This window comes from Homarus americanus, unplaced genomic scaffold (assembly GCF_018991925.1).
Source record: "Homarus americanus isolate GMGI-L3 unplaced genomic scaffold, GMGI_Hamer_2.0 scaffold54302, whole genome shotgun sequence".
NCBI classification, from domain to species: Eukaryota; Metazoa; Arthropoda; class Malacostraca; order Decapoda; family Nephropidae; genus Homarus; species Homarus americanus.
Genome location: NW_024751286.1, coordinates 466,686 through 494,677, shown reverse-complemented (window position 1 = coordinate 494,677; position 27,992 = coordinate 466,686). Strand labels below are relative to the sequence as shown.

At 42.5% G+C, this 27,992-nt stretch overlaps 1 protein-coding gene across 6 annotated transcripts in view; it reads right to left on the bottom strand.

The window, feature by feature from the left end:
- LOC121854574 (UNC93-like protein) overlaps positions 1-27,151 on the bottom strand; it is a 33,811-nt gene extending 6,660 nt beyond the window's left edge. For 2 of the 6 annotated variants that reach the window (XM_042349251.1, XM_042349255.1), the window contains exons 1-6: positions 27,033-27,151; positions 3,557-3,639; positions 2,328-2,523; positions 1,317-1,560; positions 706-868; positions 138-357 (exon numbers count right to left, since the gene is read on the bottom strand). In XM_042349251.1, coding sequence (XP_042205185.1) covers positions 138-357; positions 706-868; positions 1,317-1,560; positions 2,328-2,523; positions 3,557-3,626 — 893 coding nt within the window. In that variant the 5' untranslated portion in view covers positions 3,627-3,639; positions 27,033-27,151. Of the gene's footprint in view, positions 1-137; positions 358-705; positions 869-1,316; positions 1,561-2,327; positions 2,524-3,556; positions 3,640-26,882; positions 26,973-27,032 lie in introns of those variants that run through there. The other 4 variants (XM_042349253.1, XM_042349256.1, XM_042349254.1 and 1 more) reach the window with 3 other exon arrangements.
- Positions 27,152-27,992: the final 841 nt, after the last annotated feature.

Genomic DNA, 27,992 nt, shown 5'->3' with positions numbered 1-27,992 from the left:
CTCCTCCATCTATCCTTACCCCCTTCCTCTCTCTTCCGCATTACCTCACCCCCCCCCCTATTCCTGGTAAGACTGGCTGTGATGATCGAGATAAAGACGACACCCACATCTCCCCATCACTGTCTGTCTGTACTTGCCTGGTGAGAGGATCGACGAGGGCAGCTATGATCACGGAGGAGATGATGGCACAGACCAGGTAGATGGAAGCCATGGTATAGATCTTAGAGATTGGAGGCTTGGCCAGGTTAGTGATGTTGGTGGTCTCAGAGCTGGCGATGTGAGGACAGAAGTTGACCCCGCATGAGAGTAGTGCTAACTCATCTATCTCCTCTTCATTCGCAACACCCTGAGACAACACTGTGGACAAGAAGGAAATTAGATCAATATATGCAACTTTCAATCATCGGATCAGGAAAACTTGTGATATTTACCAACTTTGATATTTTTCCAACTGATGGTAACACGTTCAGGAAAGTTCAGGTGGATATCAACGTTTTTGAATAAGCCAAATAAACCAACTTTCGAGTGTATTAAAGAACTAATAGGTAAAACAATATTCAACCCCAACAAAAAGAAGATAGACAAAAATAAATAAACTTTTGTATTTGATTATTGTGATGATTCATATTAGTTCATTTGTCGGAGTCGAGAAAATAATTACCACCTTTAACAGAGATGGGGTTGTCTTATTCACCTGTGACTCACCTGAGGAGGAGATAAGGTTGCCCCACACCTGTGACTCACCTGAGGAGGAGATAAGGTTGCCCCACACCTGTGTTGACTGGAAGAACAGGAAGAATATGCCGAAGAAGCGAACAATGACTACCTCAGCGTTCTCTCCCACGATCTCTGCATATTTTCCGCCCACCTGTTAACACACACACCACCTGTTGTTATTACCTGTCACACACCACCTGTTGTTATTACCTGTCACTCACCTACATATACTTCAGGTAAAAGGCATCATCCACTATCATGATTAATTATCGGTTCAATATCTACGATACAAAACTATTTTATTGACCCCTTTCTTAAAGGTCAAAGGTCAAAGGTCAAAGGGTAAATAAAACCAATAGAGTGATGCGCACACACACACACACACGCACACACACACACGCACACGCAAACACACACACACACACACATTTCCCTGCTTTGTTCTTTGTTTAATAAATCTTTAATTAGGACACAGGTGTAATTTCCTAATCAAGATAATAAAGAGTGAGACAGAGAGAGAGACTGAGAGACAGAGAGAGAGAGACAGAGAGAGAGACAGAGAGAGAGAGACAGACAGACAGACAGACAGAGAAGCTCACCTGAGTTAAATAGGTACATTTAGCGGACCACATAGGCGCTGCTCCAAGACCCAGGATGATGGAGGTGGGTACAAGCGTCCACACAGTAGGGTAGAACTGAGCGGCGATGTAGGTAGAGTAACACAACATGGAGAAGCAGAGTGTCCACTTGGCTTTGAACTTTTTAATCATCCAAGTAGGCAGGAAGGCACAGGACACCACCAGAGCCGCGTATAGTGTTGATAACGCCGCAGTGCCCTCTACTCTGAAGGGGAATTAAGGGGGGGAGTAAGGAGGGGTTAAGGGTGAGAGTGTAAGGGGAACAATGTTACAATGATATATAGTGGTTCAATGTTATAATGATGAAACAATATGGTGGAGTGGGATGGGAGGATAAAGCATTATTGGTTACAATGACTTAGGTGTAACATTTATCACGGTGAAGGAGGGGGAAGGAGGGGTGAAGGAGGGAAGGGAGAGGGAATCATTTATAAACTGAAATGAGGTAGAGAAGGAAGTAAGAGAGGGAGTGAGAGAAATGGGGAAGAGGGAAGGAGAGAGAGAGAGATGGGGGGAGGAGGAGGGTGGTAATGTGATGCAATGGTGATGTGAAGGAGGGATAATGGTACAATGGTGGAACAGGAGGAAAGAGGAGTGGTACAATGGTGGAACAGGAGGAAAGAGGAGTGGTACAATGGTGGAACAGGAGGAAAGAGGAGTGGTACAATGGTGGAACAGGAGGAAAGAGGAGTGGTACAATGGTGGAACAGGAGGAAAGAGGAGTGGTACAATGGTGGAACAGGAGGAAAGAGGAGTGGTACAATGGTGGAACAGGAGGAAAGAGGAGTGGTACAATGGTAGAACAGGAGGAAAGAGGAGTGGTACAATGGTGGAACAGGAGGAAAGAGGAGTGGTACAATGGTGGAACAGGAGGAAAGAGGAGTGGTACAATGGTGGAACAGGAGGAAAGAGGAGTGGTACTGTGGCAGAACAGGAGGAAGGAGGAGTGGTCCTGTGCACTTCACAACTCACTTGTTGATGGAGGACTGAAGGTTAGCCATAGAGTTGAAACTAGTGAAGAGGAACATGAAAGCTATGGAGATGATCACCACATTCTTCAAGATACGGAATTTCTCTATTTTTTCCTCCTCTGTCAGCTCCTTCTTCTGCACCGCCGTCGTGGGGGAGGCTGAGGAACTGTCCCCTGCCTCCGTGGCCTTGGCGATTGCTGAAAGAAGAATAATAGATGAAAAAAAATAGGTCATGCAGTGGGTGAGGATAATATACGGGGTGAATTAGGGTGAAAGGATAGGTAACGCTCTGGAATTAACAACAGATGAAGGAAGAAGGATAGATTAGGTCAAATTAGGATCAGGGAATTGTCGAGGTCACCAAGCCATGTGTGTTTGGTTACGCAGACGATTTTAGGGTTAAGTTGGTCACGGTTAATCAAATAGGGTCAAGGTGTTAGGTCAAGGTAAGGTAAGGGTGTACAGGTGTTGAAGAAGGTCAATACCAGAGAGAAATGAGAGGAAGAGATAGTATTTTCCCTGTCTCTTTCTCTCTCTCTCTCTTTCATTCGCTTTACTTCTTACCTCTGTTTATCTCTCTCTCTTACCCTGTCTCTCTCTCTCTCTCCCTCTCTCTCTCTCTCTCCCCAGGTGAGGTAAATGGCCGCAACAGGTGTACGAGTGGGCCAGAGAGAGGTACAGGTGGCCTCGCTCACCTCCTCATCACCACACCTCCACAGAGCCTCACAAACTTTATTCTTGTTCAAATTAAGAAAGTTTCTCTGGGATTGAACTTTAGAAAATATATTATAGAATCAGTTTTTTGAAATATTTGATCTTTTTTAGGGGAAGGGGTAATTAGTTCAGGTGTGTTAGTGTTATTACAGGTATAAGGTATTTCCCATGAGGGTGAACTCTTATAAAAGGTACTGTCTTAACCAAAATATTGACTAGAAATGTCTCTTAAAACCTAACTACACTTAACCAGGTAAGGTAGACACACACACACACACAGGGCCCTTCCTTCTGTCCTTCTCCCTGGCTGGTTTAAGAGGCAGTGTTCAGTTATAAACGTTAACTAATCCTTTCAACCTTTTCCTCCCATCTTCTTTCCCTCCTCTTCATCTTCACAGTACCCCACTCTTCTCCTCCCTCCCCCCCTCCTCCCTCTCCACTCCTTCCCACTCCCCCTCACCCTCTCCACACCTCCCCACACCTGCCCACTCCCACTCTACCTGGTGAAAGACGTACCTGTAGTGTTGTTGTCATCGTTCAAGAATGCCGGGTTGGTCTCTCCTGGAGTCTTATCAACGTCCGCCATCTTGTGACTCAACCTGCAACAGAAATAAACAAACGTGTCAGAGGAGAAATATTCTATCTATCTATCTATCTATCTATCTATCTATCTATCTATCTATCTATCTATCTAGTTATATCCATCCATCCATCCATAAGAACATAAGAAGTCGACTTGTGAAAGAGACCTAGGGGTACTTGTAAGCCCGGACCTACGGCCTAGAAAACAGTGGGTTAATGTTCGAAATAAGGCAAACAGGGTATTGGGTTTTATATCTAGAAGTGTAAGTAATAAGAGTGCAGAGGTCTTATTGCAACTATATCTTGCGCTAGTCAGGCCGCACCTCGATTATGCGGTTCAGTTCTGGTGTCCTTATTATAGAATGGATATCAATTCACTAGAGTCGGTGCAGCGAAGAATGACGAAAATGATTCCGGGACTTAGGAACCTTCCATATCAAGATAGGTTAAAGAAACTAAACTTGCATTCCCTAGAAAGACGAAGAGTGCGGGGAGATATGATAGAAGTATTTAAGTGGGTGAAAGGAATCAATAACGGGGATATAGATAAAGTTCTTATAATATCCGAGCAGGATAGGATTCGTAGCAACGGATTCAAGTTGGATAAGTTTAGGTTTAGGAGGGAGATAGGAAGAAACTGGTTCACAAATAGGGTGGTGGACGAGTGGAACAAGCTTAGCAGCTTTGTAGTAAGTGCTGGAACGCTGGAAAGTTTTAAAAGGAGGCTGGATAGATTCATGGATGATAGAGAGTGGTAGTAACTCTCGACAGGAGCTGCCATGCACAGGCCAACCGGCCTATTGCAGACTCCTTATTTTCTTATGTTCTTATGTTCTTATAAGAACAGAAACTTCAGCGGGCCTATTGTCCCATACTGGGCAGTCCCATTTACACCCAACGCCTATTGCTCATATATCCACCCAACCTATGTTTGAAGCTATCCAGCGTATTCGAGTTAATGATGATGTTAGTCTTGTCATTCTCCTCTGAATTCTTTCTAGGGATTCTATATCCATTCTGTAGTACGGTGACCAGAATTAAACTGCGTAATCCAAGTGAGGTCTCACAAGCTCAAGATATAGTTTTAGGATGACCTCGCTAGTCTTGTAACTAACACTCCTTTGTATGAACCCAAGTACTTTATTAGCCTTGTTATGAGCAAATACACATTGTTTACTTGGCTTAAGATTCTTACTTATCATTACTCCTAAATCTTTCTCACAGTCGGATTTCTCACCCAGTCTATAACATCGTTGAGCATCTGGTATCTGGTTTCTCTGTTTACATCTATCTATCTATCTATCTATCTATCTATCTATCTATCTATCTATCTATCTATCTATCTATCTATCTGTGAAATAATCAATTTCAGGAAAATGCCAATAATAATCTCTGTTTTTGGTATCAGTTATCGCTGAGGTTTAATGGAGCTCAGGGGGTAAGATAGTGATAAGCCGCTCTTTTAGGAATACCATAATCTTATCTAATCAGCTTTGTTTTAAGGTTCTTGGTATATTCAGCACTAACTCTCTCTCTCATACACATATACACACATACACATACATATACACATACATATCCATATACACACACACACACACACACACACTGTACAACACTGCACCAGACTACTCATCGCTACAAGACACCCTGGACAGGCTACAGGCATGGACTACGGAGAACAAGGTCACCATCAACCACACCAAAACCCTAGTCATGCACATCAATACCGCCACCACTCCAATGCAAGCCCCAGCAGTCACAGTGGGTGCCCATCCTCTCCAACTGGTGCAGTCTGCCAAACTCCTGGGTGTAACTATAGACAACAAACTGGACTGGAAGAGCCCAGGTAAATAACACAGTCAAGGCAGCCTCATACCGTGTCTACATGTTACGACGACTTAAGTCACTTGGGACACCCACGCCAGAGCTGAGGACCATCTACAACGCCTTTATTCTCCCCAAATTAACGTATGCGTCACCAGCCTGGTCGTCTTCTCTCAACTCCACCCAACAACGTCGGCTAGAGAAGGTACAGAAAAGGGCCTGCAGAATCATGCTCGGCGCAGACTACTCCGGCTACAACAACGCTCTCTCCACCCTGGAAATGCCATCCCTCAGTGACCTCCACCACCAAGCACTGGAAAGGTTTGGCAGCCAACTAATGCACCACCCTCGTTATCGCCGCCTCCTGCCACCGGCAGTCCCCCGCCCACCTCACGCAGTCCGCCACTACAACAAAATTCAGCCCATAAGAGCCCGCACCGATAGATATAAGAACAGCACCATCCCATCTATTGTTAAAATAATAAACAACTCCTGATTTATGTACTGTACAGCCCTGTAAATGTATTCAACGCATATTATATCATTATGTCTAAATCAAATGTAAGTCTGTATATTTTCAGCCACCGGCTGCAACTCTATTAATAAACCGCTTATTATTATTATTATTATTATTACTTGAGTGTTAAAGCATATTTTCCACTTGAAAATTGACATGACGAATTTCTTCCCACTTCTACATTTACTTCAAACTTTATATCGAACTGAAACTGTAAAATAAATCCGAGAGAATAGTGATTTATCCTAAAGTTATATTAATTAAGCAAATTGATGAAGCCACAGGGACAGCTAGTGACTGAACAAATGCTGTTTACTTTTCAGATCCTTACACCGGTGTTGGAGAAATTAACATCGTATGGGTTCACAGATGATGGTCAATACCTCCTTGTGAAATATCAACCTCAGTGTTTATTTCATCGACTTTGATACTCAGTTACCCAGTTGACCATATTGAAACTCTCCCTCCAGTTCAGTTACCCAGTTGACCATATTGAAACTCTCCCTCCAGTTCAGTTACCCAGTTGACCATATTGAAACTCTCCCTCCAGTTCAGTTACCCAGTTGACCATATTGAAACTCTCCCTCCAGTTATACTTATCTCGACAGTAACAAACTTGAGGTCACCCTGGAGAAATGTGAGTCCCTGTTGTATTGGTTTTATGTTGAATTTCTTAAACTCTGATCTCATCATATGTGGGAGAGAGGAAATACCAAACTAGCCACACCTTTACTGTCTCTCTCTCTCTCTCTCTCTCTCTCTCTCTCTAGTGACTAATACACACTAAATATCTGCAATTAATATTTCTGTTTATTATTATTATTATTATTATTATTATTGTTGTTTTTGTTGTTGTTGTTGTTGTTGCTGTTGTTGTTGTTGCTAGCAGCAGCTCACCTAAAATTAAACTACGACGCAAAGTTGGTAATCTTATCATCATCGCTGCACTAAGACTCAGACACGCTTACTGTTTGTTTCATAAATGATATGCCTGACGTTGTACACTCCTCCATACAAATGTTTGCCGATGACGCCAAGTTATTTCGGGAAATCAAGAACCAAGCGGACTGTGAAGAGCCGCAGAAGGACCTCTGTGAGCTCCAGGAATGGTCGAAGAAATGTCTGCTGAGATTCAATGTCACAAAGTGTAAGAGGGTGCACCTGGGGCGTGCCAACGGTAAGGAGGCGTATCATATGTCCCAACGGGATGAAGAAACAGCACTATTTGAGACTGAATGTGAGAAGGACCTAGGTGTGTATGTTGACAATGAGCTGAAGTTCTCGGGTCATTGCGAGAAGAAGGTAAATCAGGCAAATAATTTATTGGGTCTTATAAGAAGGTCGTTCAGATATCTAGACGGTCCGTCCCTCGTAACGATCTTCAAGAGTGAAGTGCTTCCCCATCTGGAGTACTGTCACCCCGTCTGGTCCCCGAGATATGCTAGGGACTGTCAGTTGGTTGAAAATGTTCAAAGGCGGGCCACCAGACTTGTGCCTGCACTTCGGCACCTCAGCAAACCTGAGAGATTGGAGCGCCTAAACTTGCCTAGCTTATACTACAGACGGGCAAGGGGTGACCTAGTTGAGGTGTATAAGCATCTCAAGGGGCACTACTCAGTCGAGTGTCCTTACTTGGAGCTGGCGGACGCTCGCCCCACAAGGGGTCACAGCTCAAGATTGAAGAAGCCGCAAGTCCAGAAAACTGTGAGGGGTAAGTTTTTCGGAGTGAGGGTTGTAAACTCTTGGAACAATCTACCAGAGAGTGTTGTGACGGCACCGAGTGTGAGCTCTTTGAGGTTCAGACTTGACCAACACTGGAGCAGGTTCAGGTACATTCAGGAGCCGGTGCATGCCCAGTACGTGCCAACAGTGCGTAACAGAGACGTGACCGATCGCCCAGGCGGCTAACGAGCCGATCGGTGGTGAAGAGGATAAAAGTAAAGTGAGAGACCTTGTATCCTGCATCTATTTGGGTCACCCCTCCCTCTCTCTCTCTAAACACAAACTCGTTTTCTGTGACGGCGAGGACCTTGACGTCAATGCCTTTACAGTACTTTTTTCTTCGTAAACATTACCTGCTGTTCGGTTTGCCTTATTCCCACTAAAAAATTAACTAAGTTTATTATGAATGTACACTAACTGCAAACTCTTATATTGTAAAGAAATGTATTTAAAGGAATGACAAGAGCTGAGTGCCGGTGATGTGACCTAAACATTTTAACAGAACGTAATTTATTTGTAGTATTAAGCAGAATGACACTGACGATTATTTATGAATGTGACCTAAAATTGTTCAGGGAATATATATTGAAATAAATGATGATGATGATTATGTAGAATTCTATCCAGCGATAAGTTACTTTATTACACTCTCCTGGCTGCCCCTCTCACCGGGATAACCACACAGGTCTTACGAGTGAGTGTTTACTATTAATTAGAAAGTGAAGGTTACATTGCCTGTGGTGGAGGTGTGTGTGTGTGTGTGTGTGTCAGTCGTACGCTTACCTACACCCTCAGGCCAACTGCTTATTAGGCCGTTATTGTCATGCCGGACGGAGCATCTTGTAACATCTATGTCCCAGACCCCCTCAAAGAAAAACAACACCATCTTGTGGTTTAAGAAAAAATACTCTACATAATACTCGTAGATTTAGGTGTACGTGCACTAACTCAGCCAAGTACAGTGAGTTTTAGGGTAATTTACGATAAGTTGAGTCTTCTTGTTGTCTTAAGGTACTTTACTGGTGGAATTATTAAACACCAGCTTCGATATATAATCCAGAACAGACAGACAACTTTGACCTGACCACTCAAAACTAATCATATTGGGAGTCATTTCTCGTGAAAATCGTCCGGTATAATGATGCCATATTCGGAGTTTTACTTTTTTCTGTTTATTTTTCTCTGCCTCTCTGAGTAGGTTACCAAGACAAAGCCGCCATGTTGACTGTAGCGAAAACGGGGGATGCAAGTCGCTCTGTTGCTCCTGTGTACAAGAATAAAACAACGTTGTATGTCTGGTTGTGCCGAGAACGAACCACTGAGCAATGTGTACTCAACTATGGACGTTCTCAGTGCAGGCTCGTTCCTACTAGAGTTATACATACTCTAATGATGGTTTGAACGGCTCCTGCAACACACCTCAACACATCGACAATAACAAATGGAACAAAACAAAATATCAATTCAATTTCAATTTCAATTGTTTATTCCTTGATAGAGGAAGCGGGATCCTAGTGCTGTCACTAGGTACCCCTGTACAATGACACCAGAAGCATCTGGCTAGTGTGACAAGTATATACAGTATAAATATTATAAAGCGGCTTACTAAAGCCTAAGGAAGGAAGGATATTCCTTTAACACATAATCAATAATATTTACATAATATCTGGCCAGTATGGGGAGGATCATCGTGTCTCCGTCAGGGGGTCGTGGAGTGGTGGTCCAGCAGGCGTCACGGAAGCGTTGTGTGTGGGGACATCTTAGGAGGTAGTGGATAAGGGTGCTGCTGTCGGGTCTGCATAATGCACAAGAGCGTTGCTCAGGGGATACCAATCTCCCAAGCAAAGTCATACCCAATGATGATACGGGCAGCAATCACGTCCCCCTTCCGCGACCCTTTCCCGTAGACGTACGAGAGGTCAGGAAGTTTACGGAGGACATCGTACTAGGTGGGCGGGGAGTCCAGGGGGATGGCTGCTTCCCGAGCTTCTCTCTGTTTGAGGCGAATTTGGGTCCTAAGCTGTAAAAGTGTTCGAGGAACAATGTAGTCAGGTGTGGCCTTGTTGCAGCCAGTCTTGGCAAGGCCATCTGCTGCCTCATTCCCCAAGATACCAGAATTTATAATGCTTTCACCGGATGTTTGTTATTATCGAGAAAAACACGTAAACATTTCTTCTTTTACTGTTACCCCCACCTAAACTATCTTGTATTTTGGTTAGGTTAGGTTTGGTTAGGCTAGGTTAGGCGTTATGACTAGTACAGCTTTGTGTTAAAACCTTGGACGAGAGATTAACCCCTTTGATCTCCTCAAACATAGGTCGTGTAGGGCAATATTTAGTGATTTTTAGAATAAACCTGTAATTCTATATGTAAACTGACAAGAAATACATTAATAGAAGAGTAAAAAGTTGTTTATTATTATTTTTCGAAAGACTGAGGTAGGTTTTCCCTCTCATGTCATCACCACCAGCAGCGTCAAACACCTTAGTTCACATCCGGTATAAACTTCCCTCACCAACATCGTGTAGTAATGAGTGGCTTTGTGATGTTGCTCTCCGTTGTGGTGGCTTTATCGTTATCAATATTTATCCTCTCTCTCTCTCTCTCTCTCCACCGACGAACAACTTGATAATAATGGCGGAAAAGTCGATTGGTTTTTCGATACTGTATACTGACCTTGATAGCGATCCATTATGCGTGAGAAGAATAACGCAGCAGTAAACCCCTGGCGCCAGTGTTAACTTTTACTCAGTGTAGAAACTAACCTTGTCATCTGTGTTAAATAGCAACACCCCACACACACAACACCCCACACACACACAACACCCCACACACACAACACCCACACACACACAACACACCCCACACACACAGAACACCCACACACACAACACCCCACACACACACAACACCCCACACACACACAACACCCCACACACACACACACCCCACACACACACACACACACACAACACCCCACACACACACAACACCCCACACACACACACACCCACACACACAACACACACACACACACACACCCCACACACACACACACACACACACACAACACCACACACAACACCCCACACACACACACCCACACACACACAACACCCCACACACACAACACCCCACACACACACACACCACACACACACACACACACACCCACACACACACACACACACACACACACACACACACCCCCACACACACAACACCCCACACACACAACACCCCACACACACATACAGGTTGGACGTCTTAAGCTAGTGATCATTACAACACCAGGACCTGATACTCGTATTCCAGTAAGCCGATGCACGATGAAGGCCACAGCTTCTTGCAACATGATGAAGAATGTTCATTGTTATCATTCATAAGTGATTTTCATTATACAGATGATTATTCATGTGTGTGTTAACTATTGATTTGTCTAGACCTCACCTGTGCCACGCATTTTACTATTAAGGGACCCACAGGTAACATTATCCACTCTACTGTGTAATGGCTGGGACCCCTCTAAGAGTAAATTACGATACAAGTGTGAGTTTTACCGTGTACTGTCTTATCAGTCATCTCTACAGTTGCAGCTTCCCCTCCCATATTACTACAGTTCTCACCACAGGATCAGCTGTTATGTAGTATCTAAGACAAGAAGCTTTTCACCTCTCATAGAATGTTGGTAGCCAGGAGGGAGCAGACACGCCTACCCTACACTAGTGGCCCATAATACGTGATATGTGAGATGGTAAGTGTGTGTGGGATGGTAAGTGTGTGTGGGATGGTGAGTGTGTGTGGTGATGGTAAGTGTGTGTGTGGGATGATAAGTGTGTGTGGGATGGTAAGTGTGTGTGTGGGATGGTAAGTGTGTGTGGTGATGGTAAGTGTGTGTTGGATGGTAAGTGTGTGTGTGGGATGGTAAGTGTGTGTGGGATGGTAAGTGTGTGTGGGATGGTAAGTGTGTGTTGGATGATAAATGTTTCAAAAGTTATACTCAAATTTGTGTTCCTATTTTGGCTTTTACCCAATTTGCAGTCACAATTTCTGAAGGGACCAAATGTCATGAGCAGTAAGTATGTGTGTTGATAAAGGGAACAACATTTAGTAAAGCTCTATCCTGTTTGAGGTCAGGGAGAGTGTCTTGGCTATAAACAGAGTCACTGATATATTGGAAAAGATAGGGTGTAGGTGCCGGAACACAGCCTTGGGACACTCCGGCATTAGTGAGCAAATTCGTCGACCTATGAGACCTGACGCACGATATAAGTTAATACGATAATACACATTAAAGTGAGCTTCAAGAATGGCTCTGGGATGTGATTGATTTATGGAAGAGAGAGAGAGAGAGAGAGAGAGAGAGAGAGAGAGAGAGAGAGAGAGAGTGAACACGTGGACACTGTAAGACTCGTCTGTCACAAACTCATATTTCCCTCCCTCAATCCATCACCTTCCACCTTTATCCTTTTCTCTCTTCCTACCCTCCCTCCTTCTCAATCTTTCCCCCTTTTCCACCCTTCCTCTTCGTAATCTCCCTTCCCTCCCTTTCTTTACCTCCCTTCCCTCCCTCCCACGGCATCAGGGTCAAACGGGGAACCCAGAACACAACGTACAAGTTTTCCTAATGCTCGAGCGGTAAACGTCACCTAGCCGACCCACAGTGAATGTTTCTAAAGGTTAGGTTAGGTTATCATAGACGGTCTAGTAATTTCCTATCTATCTATCTATCTATCTATCTATCTATCTATTCAACCACTATTCTATATATAACCTTCTGTCCCCACCCCCCCCAGAACCACAACACAGCATGGCGATCTAAAACAACTTTCACCGTTTGACCTTCTACCTCCCTCCCCCCCCCTGTCCTTCTCTTTATTTCTCTCTGTGACGTGTGTGTGTGCGGTAAGAGGGAGAGAGAGAGGGAGAGAGGGGGAGAGAGGGAGAGAAGGAGAGAGGGAGAGACGGAGAGGGAAGGATAGAAGACTATAAGTGAGATGAAGTAATGGGAAGGAGGAAGAATAGGAAGATGGAAATAAGGGAGAGAGAAATGATAAAAGAGGGAAGAATGATGGAGAGATGAGAGGAAACAAGAGAGGGAGCGACCTGTACTAATTCACAATGTTACCTGTACTAATTCACAATGTTACCTGTACTAATTCACAATGTTACCTGTACTAATTCACAATGTTACCTGTACTAATTCATAATGTTACCTGTACTAATTCACAATGTTACCTGTACTAATTCACAATGTTACCTGTACTAATTCACAATGTTACCTGTACTAATTCACAATGTTACCTGTACTAATTCACAATGTTACCTGTACTAATTCACAATGTTACCTGTACCAATTAAAGGACATCTCATGGCTATACAGTATACGTCACTCCCTTGGTGGTAGTGACAGTAGGTCTCTCTCCAAGGTTGATTGTTGCTTGGGATGATTGTAGGTTAATTATTTTCTCCTCATTTTCTTATTTTTCCTCTTTTGTTGTAATAATTTTAATGTGTCTCTTTTTCTCTCACTATTTATCTTCTTTTCTCTATCTTTTTCTCTTCGTTTTCCCTAATTTTTCCGTCTCTTTTGTTGTCTCTCCTGTGGTCACTCTTTCGGCTCAGGTATTGTTACGTTTCCTAGATAAGCGTTCTCACTTGCAACCTTCGAACCCCTGTTATGGATTTTACTTTCATGAATTCTCCACCAAGACAACCATCTCTACATCGAATCAGCTTTCTAAGGAAGGGATAGAGCTGAGCGAGAGGTATGAGAGCTGTCTGAGGCTTTAAAAGTAAGATTGATAACACGTGATGACTCGGTACCTTACTGTTACTTTCTAATACTCGTCTTGCATTGATCTTTCCCTCTTATGTTTCTGTACTCCTTGATTCATTATACACGAAACTGGAAGCGGAAATAAAGATTATATACAGAGAAACGAGAAGAAAATTTGATAGAAGTTGACTACCTACAGAGAAAAATGAAATTGTCTCGTGTTTAACAAAGATGAATTGCCTGAGGATAATGCCATCGTACAAGGTTCAAGGAAGTTGATTGAGTTTTAGACGTCTGGTATCACTGAGGGTATGGTATAATGGACTAAGAATTGAATAAGAAAAAAAAATTGCTTATTCTTTTTTCTTAAGAGATGGGATGATTTTTTTTTTTAGCAAACTTTAAGGAATTTTTTGTTTAATTTTACTGTTACTTTAACTCAATTTCTATTTTTGTTCTGGGTGGATCAAGACGAGTGTAGAAAGTGACAAGAAAGTACTATGGATAACAAGACATAATCACACATACTTGTTCACTTCCGCAGTATGTAAAGCGAATATTAACTTCCACAGTACGGTCACTCAAAAAACTAACTGTACTCGGGGTGATCGATGAATTTCACAATGAACACTGTGACTCCTGTTGTCTCGGTAGGGTTGTCAAAATTCTTCGTCTGTTGTGTCATATTTTTTCAGCACAATTTTGTATAGATAGTTTTTTGAGTGATAGAACCTCCCAAGAATATAGAAATATAGAGTAGATGGGGGGAAAAAAGTCAGGGAAATGCATGGAAAAGACTGAGGCTATTCGTAAAGAACTTGTGTTCAGAATTGGGGGAAGGAAAACCACATGTAACGGGAACCTAATTGTCTAAGAACGAAGATTACGAGCATGTTGCCGATACAAACACTGTGGTCAGATATTAGGGAAGGACCGATGAAAGTTGCATATGAGGGAACATAATCACCCAGACTATGTGGCTATTTTTATCCCCCACAAAAAATAATGACAATGTAATAATTAGATAATACACAAGTGAGATGTAAATCTTACATCAGATGGCCTTAACCTTTGACCTTTTGACCTTTTGGGGTTGTGATGGTGCTAAACAAGTTTCACTCACCAGGTAGATGTACAGCTTTAATATTCTTTTACTTTCATAGTGTATTTACTATTGTGAGTTTCTTTCTGTCTAATATAAACAGACAGAAGGGCTGCCACATTGTACAAAACCTGACGAGCTCCTGTAAACGCACTAGTGAAGGGGAAAGGGACTGTACATCTCTCCGTTCTTAAATTAACCTGTGGATATTCATAGACAGGTAGGTAGATAGACAAAAACGGCACTGATTGCTCTACTCTCTCGGTCCCTCGGCATGCAAAAGAAAATAATAATAATAATAATAATACTAATAATAATTTGTCCCCTCCTGAAAGATCTCTTAGATGACCTTTTCCCAGTGAACTACAGCTGGAGTCACCGCCAGGAGGGAGGGACAAAGACACCGCCCTTCACCACGTCAGATGACTGTCATATCTGTTCTCTTCTTTGCTCTGTTTACTGACTGAATTCCTGTGTGACCAACATAAATAATGACAAAATCTACACAAATAATCTCTCTCTTATTCTCTCTTATTCTCTTGTATTTGTTCTCTGTCTTACTTTCTCTTTTTCTCCTTTCATCTATGTCTTTTTTCGCCTTTCTCCCTCCATCGCATTTTTTTTTCGCTTTTTCTTGTTCCATCGACCCCCAGGAGGTTGACTAGCCTTTACGGGTGGCAGCAACACACACCATTACTCCACACGTGACGAACTCCTAGCGAGGAAATGGTTCTGGCCTTCTGCAACTCACGATGTGTGGAGGGTGTAGTTTCCGCCCCCCCTTCCTGCTGTACTTAGTGTACTACCACACCCGCTGTTGTCAGGGAATTCTCAAAATGCCTCAATTCCTTTCTGGTGTAATATCTTTCCTACACACACAACCTTTACACCCCGGAGAGCTATAATGCCAAATAGTCCATCATATCACTTTTATAATTCACATCAGAGATTATAGAGACCCTTTGTATAATTCTTTTTTAAAATATCAGTACGTATTAAACGGGATCACTAAGGCGGATATCCTATGACTCAAACTTCCTGTGTGACGCATTTAGTTAGAAATAGTTTTATGTTAATATTCACGAGAGTCACCTGTGTGTTAATAGTCACGAGAGTCACCTGTGTGTTAATAGTCACGAGAGTCACCTGTGTGTTGATAGTCACGAGAGTCACCTGTGTGTTGATAGTCACGAGAATCACCTGTGTGTTAATAGTCACGAGAGTCACCTGTGTGTTAATAGTCACGAAAGTCACCTGTGTGTTGATAGTCACGAGAGTCACCTGTGTGTTGATAGTCACGAGAGTCACCTGTGTGTTGATAGTCACAACAATGGGTTTGTTTACACCTGGCAGCTTATCCCATCAGTGATTGAGGCGGTCAGGTATGTAAGCCTCTACCACGCCCACCAACATTCTCTCTCGTCGTCAATCAGAATCTGAGTGTGTAATATATAGAACATTCTCTCTCTCTCTCTCTCGTTCGTCTAATATTTAGTCATGAGTGTTTTATGTCAGGTGACCAATAGAATGTCAAAAGCTACAAAGACGTGAAGTTTCCTCAGTACAAGGTGGTCACTACAAGGAGCTTTCACTGTGATGAAAGTGTGATTCTTCTCACTTAGATGCAGCATCCTTTCTCTGCCCCACACACACACACAGTAGGTGAGTGTGCTTGGTGTGCTTGGGTGAGTCCAAGAGAAGGTCCAATGACTTGGTGTGCTAGCAACAGGGGGGGGGGTGAGCTAGCAACAGGAGGGGTGAGCTAGCAACAGGAGGGGTGAGCTAGCAACAGGAGGGGTGAGCTAGCAACAGGAGCGTAACGATCCTAGTGGACAAAATTATCTTGGAGAGAATTATACCGGACCGAATTATTCCGAACAAAATTCCACTGGACAAAACTTACTGGATACCAACTGCTTGTAATATTAAAAGATTATAAATGTAACAGAGTTGAGTCATGAGCCAAGAGTGTGAACCGATAATAAAACAGGAATAATGTGTAATAACAGTTAAGGTGAAGTATAATCTGAAAAGAATATAAAATAATGTAATAAACTCACTTTAATGATGTTAATAGTGAATTATTGACAAATGTGTGTGTGTGTGTGTGTGTGTGTGTGTGTGTGTGTGTGTGTGTGCACGATGGCATGAACGGCAGTGTCCTACACAATGGCACCTAGTCTGAATTCTTCCCCATCCAATCAGGGGTTGAACAAAGGTGTGTACTGGCACCAACTCTCTTTTCCATATTCTTAGCTGCCTTCCTTACTCGTGCCAGTGCTAATTTAGCCGGCGGGGTGGACATCCAGTACCGGATGAAGGGTCTTTTCAACATAAGACGATTCCAAGCAAGAACAAAGGTGTCGGCAGCTTCCATTACTGAACTTCAGTATGCAGACGACCTCACCCTTGTCGCTCACACTGAACGCGACCTACAGGAGATCCTGAACTACTACACAGATGCGTATGCCTACTTCGGCCTTGAGGTGAATGTACGTAAGACTCAAAATCTCTTTCAGCCTGCCCTTGGTTCAGCCACACCTCCACCATCCATCCAGCTTAACGGTACTACCCTCTCTAATGTTACCCACTTTCAGTATCTTGTGCTCCACCTGTCCACCACCGCAGACATCGATGGAGAGATTCAGCATCGGATCAGATGTGCATCTCAAGCCTTTGGCAGACTCCGTACCCGTGTCTTCAGCTGTAAGGGAGCTGAAATTATCTACAAAGTTACACGTATATCGAGCAGTGGTCCTCCCCACCCTGCTATATGGCAGCGAGACATGGGTCACATACAGGAGGCACCTCAAGGCACTTGAAAACTTTCACCAACATAGTCTACGTTCCATCTTCCGAGTTCACTGGGAAGACAAGAGAACAAATGCCAATATTCTCGCTAACACCAACTGTAGGAGCATCAAGGCTACCATTATCCATGAACAGCTACGTTGGACTGGCCATGTTACCCGCATGGACGACAGTAGACTGCCAAAGCAGCTACTTTACAGTCACCTAACGAACAGTAAACGTAACACTGGCGGGCAACTGAAAAGGTATAAGGATAGTCTTAAGACAAACTTGAAAAAGTGCCAAATCGACCCCCTCACCTGGGAGACGATCGCTCCACACCGTGTCGTTTGGAGGAGCACCACACGAGAATATGTCAGTCGTTTGAGTTAGCCCGACTGCACACCAAGGCAGACAAGTGCCAACGCCGGAAAGACGCTGCTGCCGCCCCTCCCGTACTAGATGTAGCCCTCCACACATGCAGCATGTGTGAACGACTCTGCCGGTCCCGTATCGGGCTCTTTAGTCACCTCAAAACTCACCAACGAAGGTAACATCCCTAATAACTCATATCATTGTATCATAGCTGGATGATCGTCATATTCGATTCCGAGTGACAGCAAAGAGTGTGTGTACATTAAAGCGCCACAGGTGTACCCTCATCAACAACACCTGGAAGGCGGCCACAGAACGTGTTACTGAGTAGGTCAGGTGGTACGATGACTTGCCTAGTCTCTCTTGCCGCCTCCTCTCTCCCTCCTTCTCCTCTTTCTCTTCTCAGACCCTTATTATCTGCTGTTCTCTCTCTTCATTTCTCTTTTTTTTCTATACTTCCCCATATTCTCTCTTATCTCCTGTATTTATCTCTTTCCTTAACTAATCATTAAATCTTCATCTCTTCACCATTTCTCCTTTATTATAATTTCTCTTGTCTAATTTCCATTATCTGTTGTTGTTTACTTTCTGTCACTTAATAACCTGATTCGTGCTCGTCTAATACCTGCCTTTCCTTACCTAACTGGTAATATTGCTGTTTTTGCTGCATGAGGGATATCTTCCCCCAAGTGGTGGAAGTCATTTGAGTATTAGGATTACATTACGATTAGGCACCTCAGTTTATTTCACCAGAGGATTAAACTCCCTAACTCTACCTGGGAGTGTTAGGTTAGGTTAGGTTAGGTTAGGTTAGGTTACCGCTCGGGAGTCAAACCATCGCGTGATCCAAGTGTTGATATAAATAGAGCTAAGAGTTAACACGACACCCATGGGAGGTATTTGTCCGTACCGATGAACGAAAGCGAGAGGGGGAACAGGAGGGGATGGGGTGGGTGTGGGGGGGGGATAGGGTGAGTGTGGGGGAGGGGGAGACGGGGGGGGCGGGGGGGAAGGTTAGGTGGGTCCAGACAGAGGAATTTTGAACGGCAGCGACCCTGTTATTTAGGACCTGACCTTAGCAAAATAAAGGAGGAACACACCCACACACACACTGCGATAGAGACAAGTGATTCATCTTCACATAAGACTTGATAAAACACTTTCCCCTGTAAACTCGGCAAGGATAGACAAGGCTCTTCATAGTTCCCATAAGTAATACCATAATACACCGACCATTGAAGTTTTGATGGGGAGTGAAGGTGATAGTTGGTTAGTATCATACGTCTTTTGCAATGCTGGGTATCAGGGGAGGGGCGGGAGCAACGGTACCGTATACTCTCCGAAAAACAACTAATCAGTCAGTCAGTCAGTCGAAAAATATATCAGTCTGAAAAGAAACGATCAATGCCCAACCGACCTTCAACTCCTATACTTAATCTTATACGGTACATATATTGAGGAACGTCCGGGAGTTGTTAATACAAGGGAATATATTTTAACACGTGTTCAGGTGATGTTTACAAAAACCAGATAAACGACAACTGTTGAAGAACTTTTACCTCTAGTGCTGGATCATAACCACCATCCATTCTTTCCTCCGTCCTATCACTTTCTTTCTCTGCTTCTTCCTCTTTCTATCTCTATGGGACTGTTTTTTTTTCTGTGTATATAATTTTACTTCAATCCTCTGTCATCTTTCACTCCTTTCTTTCCCAGTCCTGATTATCTCTGTCTCTCCCTCGTCTTCATTCTCTTCCTCACTTCCTTTTAAAATTGGGTTCTCTAGGCCTGTTAGTCCTGTCAGGGGCAGTACGGACAAAGTACACTGCAGATTATATTATTTTTTCGATACACAACGAGGCAGTATACTAGCACTGCAATCAACCACCTTCACTTTCAAAGCTGCAAAGTTACGTATCTATTGATAGTTTGGTGACCTGGGGTGCCCCGGGCTACCCCAAGAACAGGAGGCGATCGGTATTTCCACTCAACCACCCACAACACTCTCTTCTACTCTCGCTCTCAGACAATCATTACCTCCTGTTGCTGCCACATAATAATAATAATAATAATAGTAATAATAATAATAATAATAATAATAATAATTAACGGCTTATTGAAAAAACTCTGCAGCCGCTAGGGTGAAAATATACGTTAGACATAAATGACTTATTAGTAATAAGTGGTTTAACAAAAACCTTCATTAGAGGAAGGTGAAGGAACATACAGTGAACATACAGATTAATGTTTACAGTGGAGGTCACGTAGATCATGTGTGCTGAGGTGTTGAACAGCAGACACGTGGTGTAGTAACTCCCTCACAGATGGTGTTATGAGGGGCCTCACGTGGTGTAGTAATTCCCTCACAGATGGTGTTATGAGGGGCCTGACGTGGTGTAGTAATTCCCTCACAGATGGTGTTATGAGGGGCACGTGGTGTAGTAGTTCCTCACAGGTGGTGTTATGAGGGGCCTGACGTGGTGTAGTAGTTCCACTGGTGTTATGAGGGGCATGGTGTAGTAGTTCCCTCACAGGTGGTGTTATTGACGTGGGTAGTTCCTGATGTGGTGTAGTAACTCCCTCACAGATGGTGTTATGAGGGGCCTGACGTGAGTAGTTCCCTCACAGGTGGTGTTATGAGGGGCCTGACGTGGTGTAGTAGTTCCCTCACAGGTGGTGTTATGAGGGGCCTGATGTGGTGTAGTAACTCCCTCACAGATGGTGTTATGAGGGGCATCACGTGGTGTAGTAACTCCCTCACAGATGGTGTTATGAGGGGCTTGATGTGGTGTAGTAATTCCCTCACAGGTGGTGTTATGAGGGGCCTGATGTGGTGTGTGTGTGTGTGTGTGTGTGTGTGTGTCTACTTCTTGACTTCACATTCTTTATATGTCGTCACAAAAGGTGTCATCTTACCTGTACCCAAGATTTTAAAAGTTCTAATTGATGAATAAACTCGTAAAAATTTTATATACCAATTGAAAATAACAAATAAACAAATATATTCAATAAATTTCCTTTAATAGGTTATTATTAATGTATAAAAAAAAGACAGAAGAAGAATTATAAAGAAACAAGAGACGAAAAACGAAAAAGAAAATCGGGAAAAGAGAAACAAGATAACTTAAAAAAAAAAATATTGCCAACACCGAATTTACAAAGTGGAAATAGTAAAATTAGATATATTTCCTCCTGGAACGTTTAGATTTAACACCAAAAAATTCCCATAAGGTAACTGAAGAGAGAGGGATCATCCACCCCCACACCTGTAAAGCTTTCCTCGAGTTGTAGGTGCTGGGGGTACGTTGCTTCCGGGTGAATGCTGCAGCTGTTATTGAGGACGAGAAACTCTTGAAGCAGGTTAGGTTAGATTAAGTTATACTAACGTGTGTAGGAGGTAAAAACTGAAGTGGTTCTTGATCTGAGTGGACGAGAATGGAAGTTGCTGAGGGTGTGTGTGTGTGTGTGTGTGTGTGTGTGTATTTCTCTGACTCCAACAGATTAATTAAAATACCTATTTTCTGTTCGTCATCTGAGACCTAGTAAACTTCACATCACGTCTGACTAGTCGCTGTGGAGACGAGGAGAAACTCAGTGACTGATCTCAAAGTCGGAGAAATCTTGTAAGGAGAAGAAATGCTGAGAAAGTGAGATAGAGAAGGAACTGAGAGGGGTGGGTGAGGGAAGGTGGGGAGGATGAGTAAGAGGAGGAAGGAAAATGAGAATGTATAGAAGTAGATAAAGGAGAAAGGAGAAAAAGATGAAGAAGAAACATATTGATGATGATGATAGTAAAGATAATAATGACAATGAAAAGAAATTGAAAGAACATGACTTTGGTGCGTGTGTGTGTGTGTGTGTGTGTGTGTGTGTGTGTGTGTGTGTGTGCGTGCACTGAAGTTGCTTTGACCTGGAGGTAAGATAAGTGCAATAGTTCGTGGCCTAATTACAGAACATTGGCAGGCACGTATGCGGAGAGAGAGAGAGAGAGAGAGTGTGTGTGTGTGTGAGTGTGTGTGTGTGTGTGGGCTTGTATTGCTTCTCCCAGCCCGACTTTGTAACGTTAACTTACATTGTATAATATTATCCACATTGATTGTTTTTGTTGCAGGATTGTGTTGCAAGATGAGTTGATTTTCTAGACCTCCTTCTACCACGTATTATGGAGGTCTGGGTGACGTTAACCCCGCTGGCTTAACAAGAAAATTATAACTATTACTACTACTACTATTGTAACTACTATTAATAATGCTACTACTATTACTACTGTTGCACTACCAATAATGACTTCATTACTACTACTACTAACTAACTAACGCCCAAGACAAACAGACAACCCAAAATTCGATCACTATATCCTATAAGGGTAGGAGTCAGGGAGGAAGGAGGGGTGAGGTTGATAGAGCGTGAGAGTGAGGAGAGACTTCAATGCCCCGTCAGGAATGAGAGACAGACACGCGAGAGATAACTGCTCAGGTAAGTCTCAGTGCTATTAGACCCCAGCCCAACCTAATATAATCGCCAGGATTAGGGCCCCGTCCCAATGAGTTCCAGTCCTGATAGACCCCAGTCCTAATGGGTGGTAATATAATGGACCACAATCAAGAGTACCCTACATCGTGAGGGTGAATGGGGGATACGGTAAAGATCAAACATAATGGGTGTATGGAAGGGGAGGAGGGAAGGAACGAGCAATGGAGAGAAACATGGGTGGGAGGGCAAATGGGAGGGGCAAGTAAGAATCCCCGATGCTGTGACAAGAATGGGGTAATCCTGGAGGGAGGGGTGGGGAAACACAACCTGGATTCTACACACCTTAACAGTAGATAATTGTGTCAGAGGAGCTGCGGCTTGGCATACTACTGGACAAAACCAACACACATGAACACAAAGGATAATTCCTAGCGGACAAATTCACATTGGACAATACTTCACGAGACAAAATTGCTTTGGACATGATTCTACTGGACAATTTCATCCAGGAAAAAAATCCTCTAGATAATATCCCACAAAACGAAATGTCGTTAAAGAATTTCCCAATGGACAAAATCCCAACAGACAAATTCTTACTGGACCAAATTTCATGTGATAATATTCCACTGACCATAATCCTTTCACAAACGTCAATAACAACATCCACCGTTAACCACAGAGGTTAAGTAAAATGCAGTATCTGTGTCACAATCTCACACAGAGTCATGAAAAAATTTTAACCACAGAACATTAAGAGGGAGTGTTCACAGGCTAAAAGAATTACGGGCGGGAGCTGCTCAGTGCCTTGGGGAACACCACCTCAACCACAAACCAGGATCATAAAGTGTTGCTGGGGGCCGTGTGGGTGTTAGCAGGAAGTAAGGTAACAGGAAATTGACACTCTAGGAAGGACTTGTATGTTTATGAGTGTATTTTGTTTATCAAGAACATCCACACAGGTACAGGTATAACTATAAGAATATATATAACTACAAGTGAAAATATAAGTACAGATACATTGTTAACAGATGCAAATACAGGCTTATAAAAAGGAACAGGTATTGACAAGTGTAGATACAAGTATGAGTACAGTTACAGATACAAGGAAATAAAGCGATACAGTTCGGTGTTACAGTACAGTAGTTGTAGTAGAGGATGAATACAAAAATATACCCTTGAGGAGCCGTTCATGCTATTGGTTCACATCTCCCAATCAAAACAACACACTGATTAACGATCTCTGTTCTGATTGGTTGATACACAGGATGTTACCGAGATTCCGCCTAAGACATAGAGACATAGCCTGTAGTTTGTCCCACCTGTTTACGAACTGACAGTAGGAGGGTCTCACACACACACACACGCGCGCGTTTTAATCCTCTTTACGCCTCCGTCTATCGTGAATGGTAATGCCTTTATTTCCCCCAATGTTTACATCTTGCAACACCAATACACTATATAAGGATCCTCTTAGTTCATTATCCCTCCAATAAACCCAAGACTGAGCTGGTATTATTGTGGTTGAGGACAATATAAACAGCTAATGACAGTCACCTCACGGATGCTAACTATGTGTCCATGAATCCCAGGGACGAACGCCATAATTAGCACCTCTTGCACCTCTAGTCCTGTTGGTGTTTCGTGTAAAACATGTCAACATAGATGACTGTTTTATTATTTCTGCGGACAATTACCATAACAATAACCTAATTTAACCTAACCTATAACAAGAGACAGAATACCTTACGTGCTAATTATTTACAGCCAACAATTCACACTTGTGTTATTAGCCTTGAGAGAGAAGGCCCTTACAAAACACTTCACACTCACACGTACGATCACTCCTCAAGGTGGGAAGTAAGAGTGTGGGTAAAGTGACTAATTTTCATAAGTAAACATTGTAAATAAAATTCTCCATTCATAGTATCATAAAACCAGTACATTATTTCAGGCCCAATTCAGTTCTTATCCTCGGGCAATGGAAGAAGGTCTCACAGAAATAGTAAAAGTAAGATTAACAGATATTTGATAATGATGAGTGATATTAATAGTTTAAACACAATATTGGTGTTTTTATTTTGCTCCAAGTGCCATTTATTAAGAACTGCTCATATGATATTCCTTTCTTACAAGATACAACTTATAACACTAACGATGCGGTCATGTGCCATACATACACTGTTTATATTATGTAATTAGGCTAAATATTACGAGATTCATGTGACTGTCAAAACGCTTCCTTCACTACAAAATCGATTATAGTAGTAGTGATAGTAGTAGTAGTAGTAGTAATAGTTTTAATAGTAATAGTAAATATATATAATGATAAAGGACTACCAGAGTCAGGTGTTGTTGTGGTGAAGAGACCAAGGGTACGAGTTAAGTCATGGGCATGAATTTGTGGACAAAACACTAGCAGATGTTGTTTACGTGTTTCAGAACTGGTAGCGAGCAACACACCCTATCAAAGAACGTCTAAGTTTATTAATATTAAATCACAGAGGACGTCAAGGTATTCCCGTAGTGGTAAAAAGCCCAGAGAGAGATAACAGTAATGTGTTAGAAATGGTATTGATAATTACAGGTTGCCTTCCAGGTTTATCCTTCGGTGTTAAGGTCGCCTCGGAGGACTACAACCATCTGTTACTCCTGCTTCCTGATACACACACACACACACACACACACACACACACACACACACACACACACACTTGTTATTGTCAGAGGTGTGTGTGTGTGTGTGCGTGTCATACTGTTTTATTCTGGAGAGTGTACTCGTCTTGCTATTTGACATTACATTTTTCAGTTTTCTTTAGTTTGTGCTCTACATATAGTAACAACAACAACAACAACACGCCAATTTTGATGACTAAGCACAATGCAACAATGACAACAGTGAAAACAAACAGCAACTTATTGTTATTGTCACCCGAGGAGCCACCACATTCACAGGTATAATGTATATATGACATTTATGTTGAATGATGTCGCCTGATGTAGTATTAAACATTTAGTGAATGTTGAATTGAGAATGTTGACGCTTCAAGAATACATCAAAACAACATCTTCAGGGTATGTTAATATTTAGATGTTCACCTGTGATTCCTACCCACACCTGTGATCTCTACCCACACCTGACACTTGTGGTACTCTTGACAGCTGTGGTATTCTAGCACCTGTGGTACTCTTGACAGCTGTGGTACTCTTGACAGCTGTGCCACTCTTGACAGGTATATGACACTCTTTGACACGCTAGGCACTCAGGAAAACTTTGATAACTTCATGGCACCTGATTACCTATTGTCGCCACTTATAACACTCCTGACGCATATAATTGCTTTCTTGCGTAACTCTTGTTTTGTTAACGTTGAGGTAAGGTGCCTCCTGGAGGGTGGACACGGGGATCCCCAGGAATGAACAGCTGGAACAAAAACTGGGCTCTGTGGAGGTTGACCGGCTGTGAAAGTTGTAAAAGTGAACTTATTTGACCTGATATTACCTCTACCACCGCTACTGTAACCTGTTGTGGTGGTGGGGGGCTGTAATAGGTACACACACACGTACACGACGACAGGCATACATTATATAAAAGCTCATTTATATACAACAACATTAATATAAAATACACATACGTACATACAAACAATAAAATGCATACTACACACACATACACACATACACACACCAAGATACAGACACAAACATTCGTATGTACACTATACCCACACATACCTGGGTGTATAAACTATCCTAGACTGTACGAACTCCTGTATACAGTATGACTCTTTTAATAGTGTATTGATGATATACAGTATACTCTCGTGAACACAACATATATACAGACACGAGGATGATAAAGTCGGATATACAAAACATCTCTGACACGGTGAATCATGTGAAGAACTACTGACTCTCGATACAGTCACTTCTGATTGGTTTATAACCCATCTTTACACAGAAACGTCACCCGGTCGATAACTTGTAGGCTTTTTCTCTAATATGTAAATAACTTCTTAATATTCAGTGTATATTTTTGTTGTTTGTTCATGTTTGATATGGACGTGAGAAAATAATTGTCCACAAAATCATGTAAACGTTGAGAATGTCAAGTTTGGCAGATGGAGTGGACAGATTAATTTAATTCATGTCTTGAAAATTGGTAGCCATTTGAATTCAGAAAATCTTGCTTCAAATTTCACAAGACCTTGGGACAGTGAGTATTATTTTCCTAACTTACTGTAGTACACACTTAACAAAACATAACGTCTTTTCTCACAGCTACAAGAGTGGAATAAATTACCCCAAAACAGTAAATCCTTCCAATATTATCAACAAATTAACAAAATGCGAACGAGACATTACTTACATGACAAATACAGCAAGTGAAGGGAGTTAATTTTTTCTACTAATTATCTTTGAAAGTAACCTGTACTGTGAAGGAAAAAATCCACTAGCCTCTGTTACTCTTAGTCACTGTGAATGTATTGGTTACCACATTAGTAACAACAAAGCGATGTGTGTATTGCAATCACCGGCCCACATAACGACCAAAATGGAAATAAGCTTCTAAGGGGCAGGGGGCGGGGAGGGGCTTTCTTGGGTTGACCATACACACTCCCTTATACTATTGTATCCTGATAGCTGTAAAATACGAACAAACACAAAGATTACCCACCTTTTTTTGTCCTTACTTTGTACGTATACATAAATGTCTCTTCAAGACGATATTAAATGCTTGATAAACGGCAATATTAACTCTGAAACACGATCCTCACTCATAATACACTTAGTAAAACACCAAACATAATCTTCATTTTGTTCTTACTATGTGCGTGTGTGACCGCGGCAGGAGAAGAGAATCCCGGGGTAGTTGGTGAGCTTGGACGAAAGTAACGAGCGACCGTCCACAGAGCACGAGAGTCAGACCACTAGTGATGCCCAGGTGTCTCCACTACCGCTCGACCACCTTTCACTTTCTCACCTGCAGCCAGGGAGACACCCACCCACTCCCTCACTCACTCACTCACGCGCTCTATCAGTCACGATAATACTGTAGTCTTGTAGAATGTTCACTACTATCTTTAATAATAATGCTTGCCCCTCGTGTGACGAGGATGGCCGGCCTTAGGGCCACCTAGGCGTTAATTTGTTTAAGGTGTAGAAGCTATCGCCAGTGTCAAGGAATAGTCCGAGAAGACCGGACAACTCGCCAACTGCTCTGGCTAACCATTACCCCGGAATATTATCCGCAAATCGATTAACATCCAGGTCCCCAATTACTGCTGAGTAGACAGAGGCAAATGGCGTAAAGAAACTTGCCCATAGTTTCTCCCTGTCCGGGGATCGAACCCGGGTCCACTCGCTTGCGAGGAGAGCATGCTGACCATTATACCACAGGTCGTCTTTGCTTTATTTAGGAGTATGAAGAAAAGAAAGAAAATGAAAAACGGAATAAAAAGAAGAAAATTTACGTTTGATAATTGTCAAAATGTTCTGTAAGTAACGAATAGAAGAATGGATAAGGCGATAGAGATGCAAGAGGAAGGAGAAGAAGTAGGAGAAATGAGAGAGAGAGAAATAAAAAAACAAGCTTAATATTCTTACCTGAACAATTGTTTTACTGTTTCGTTGAGTTGCCAAAAAATTTATTGTGGAAGACGAATGAAAAAGATGGAAGAGACTGAAGAGTTTTAACAACATTCATAGGACGTCAACAACAACAACAACAACAACAACAACAACGTGGTCTTGCTCTGAAGGTTATATGACACGGAAGAAGGAAGAG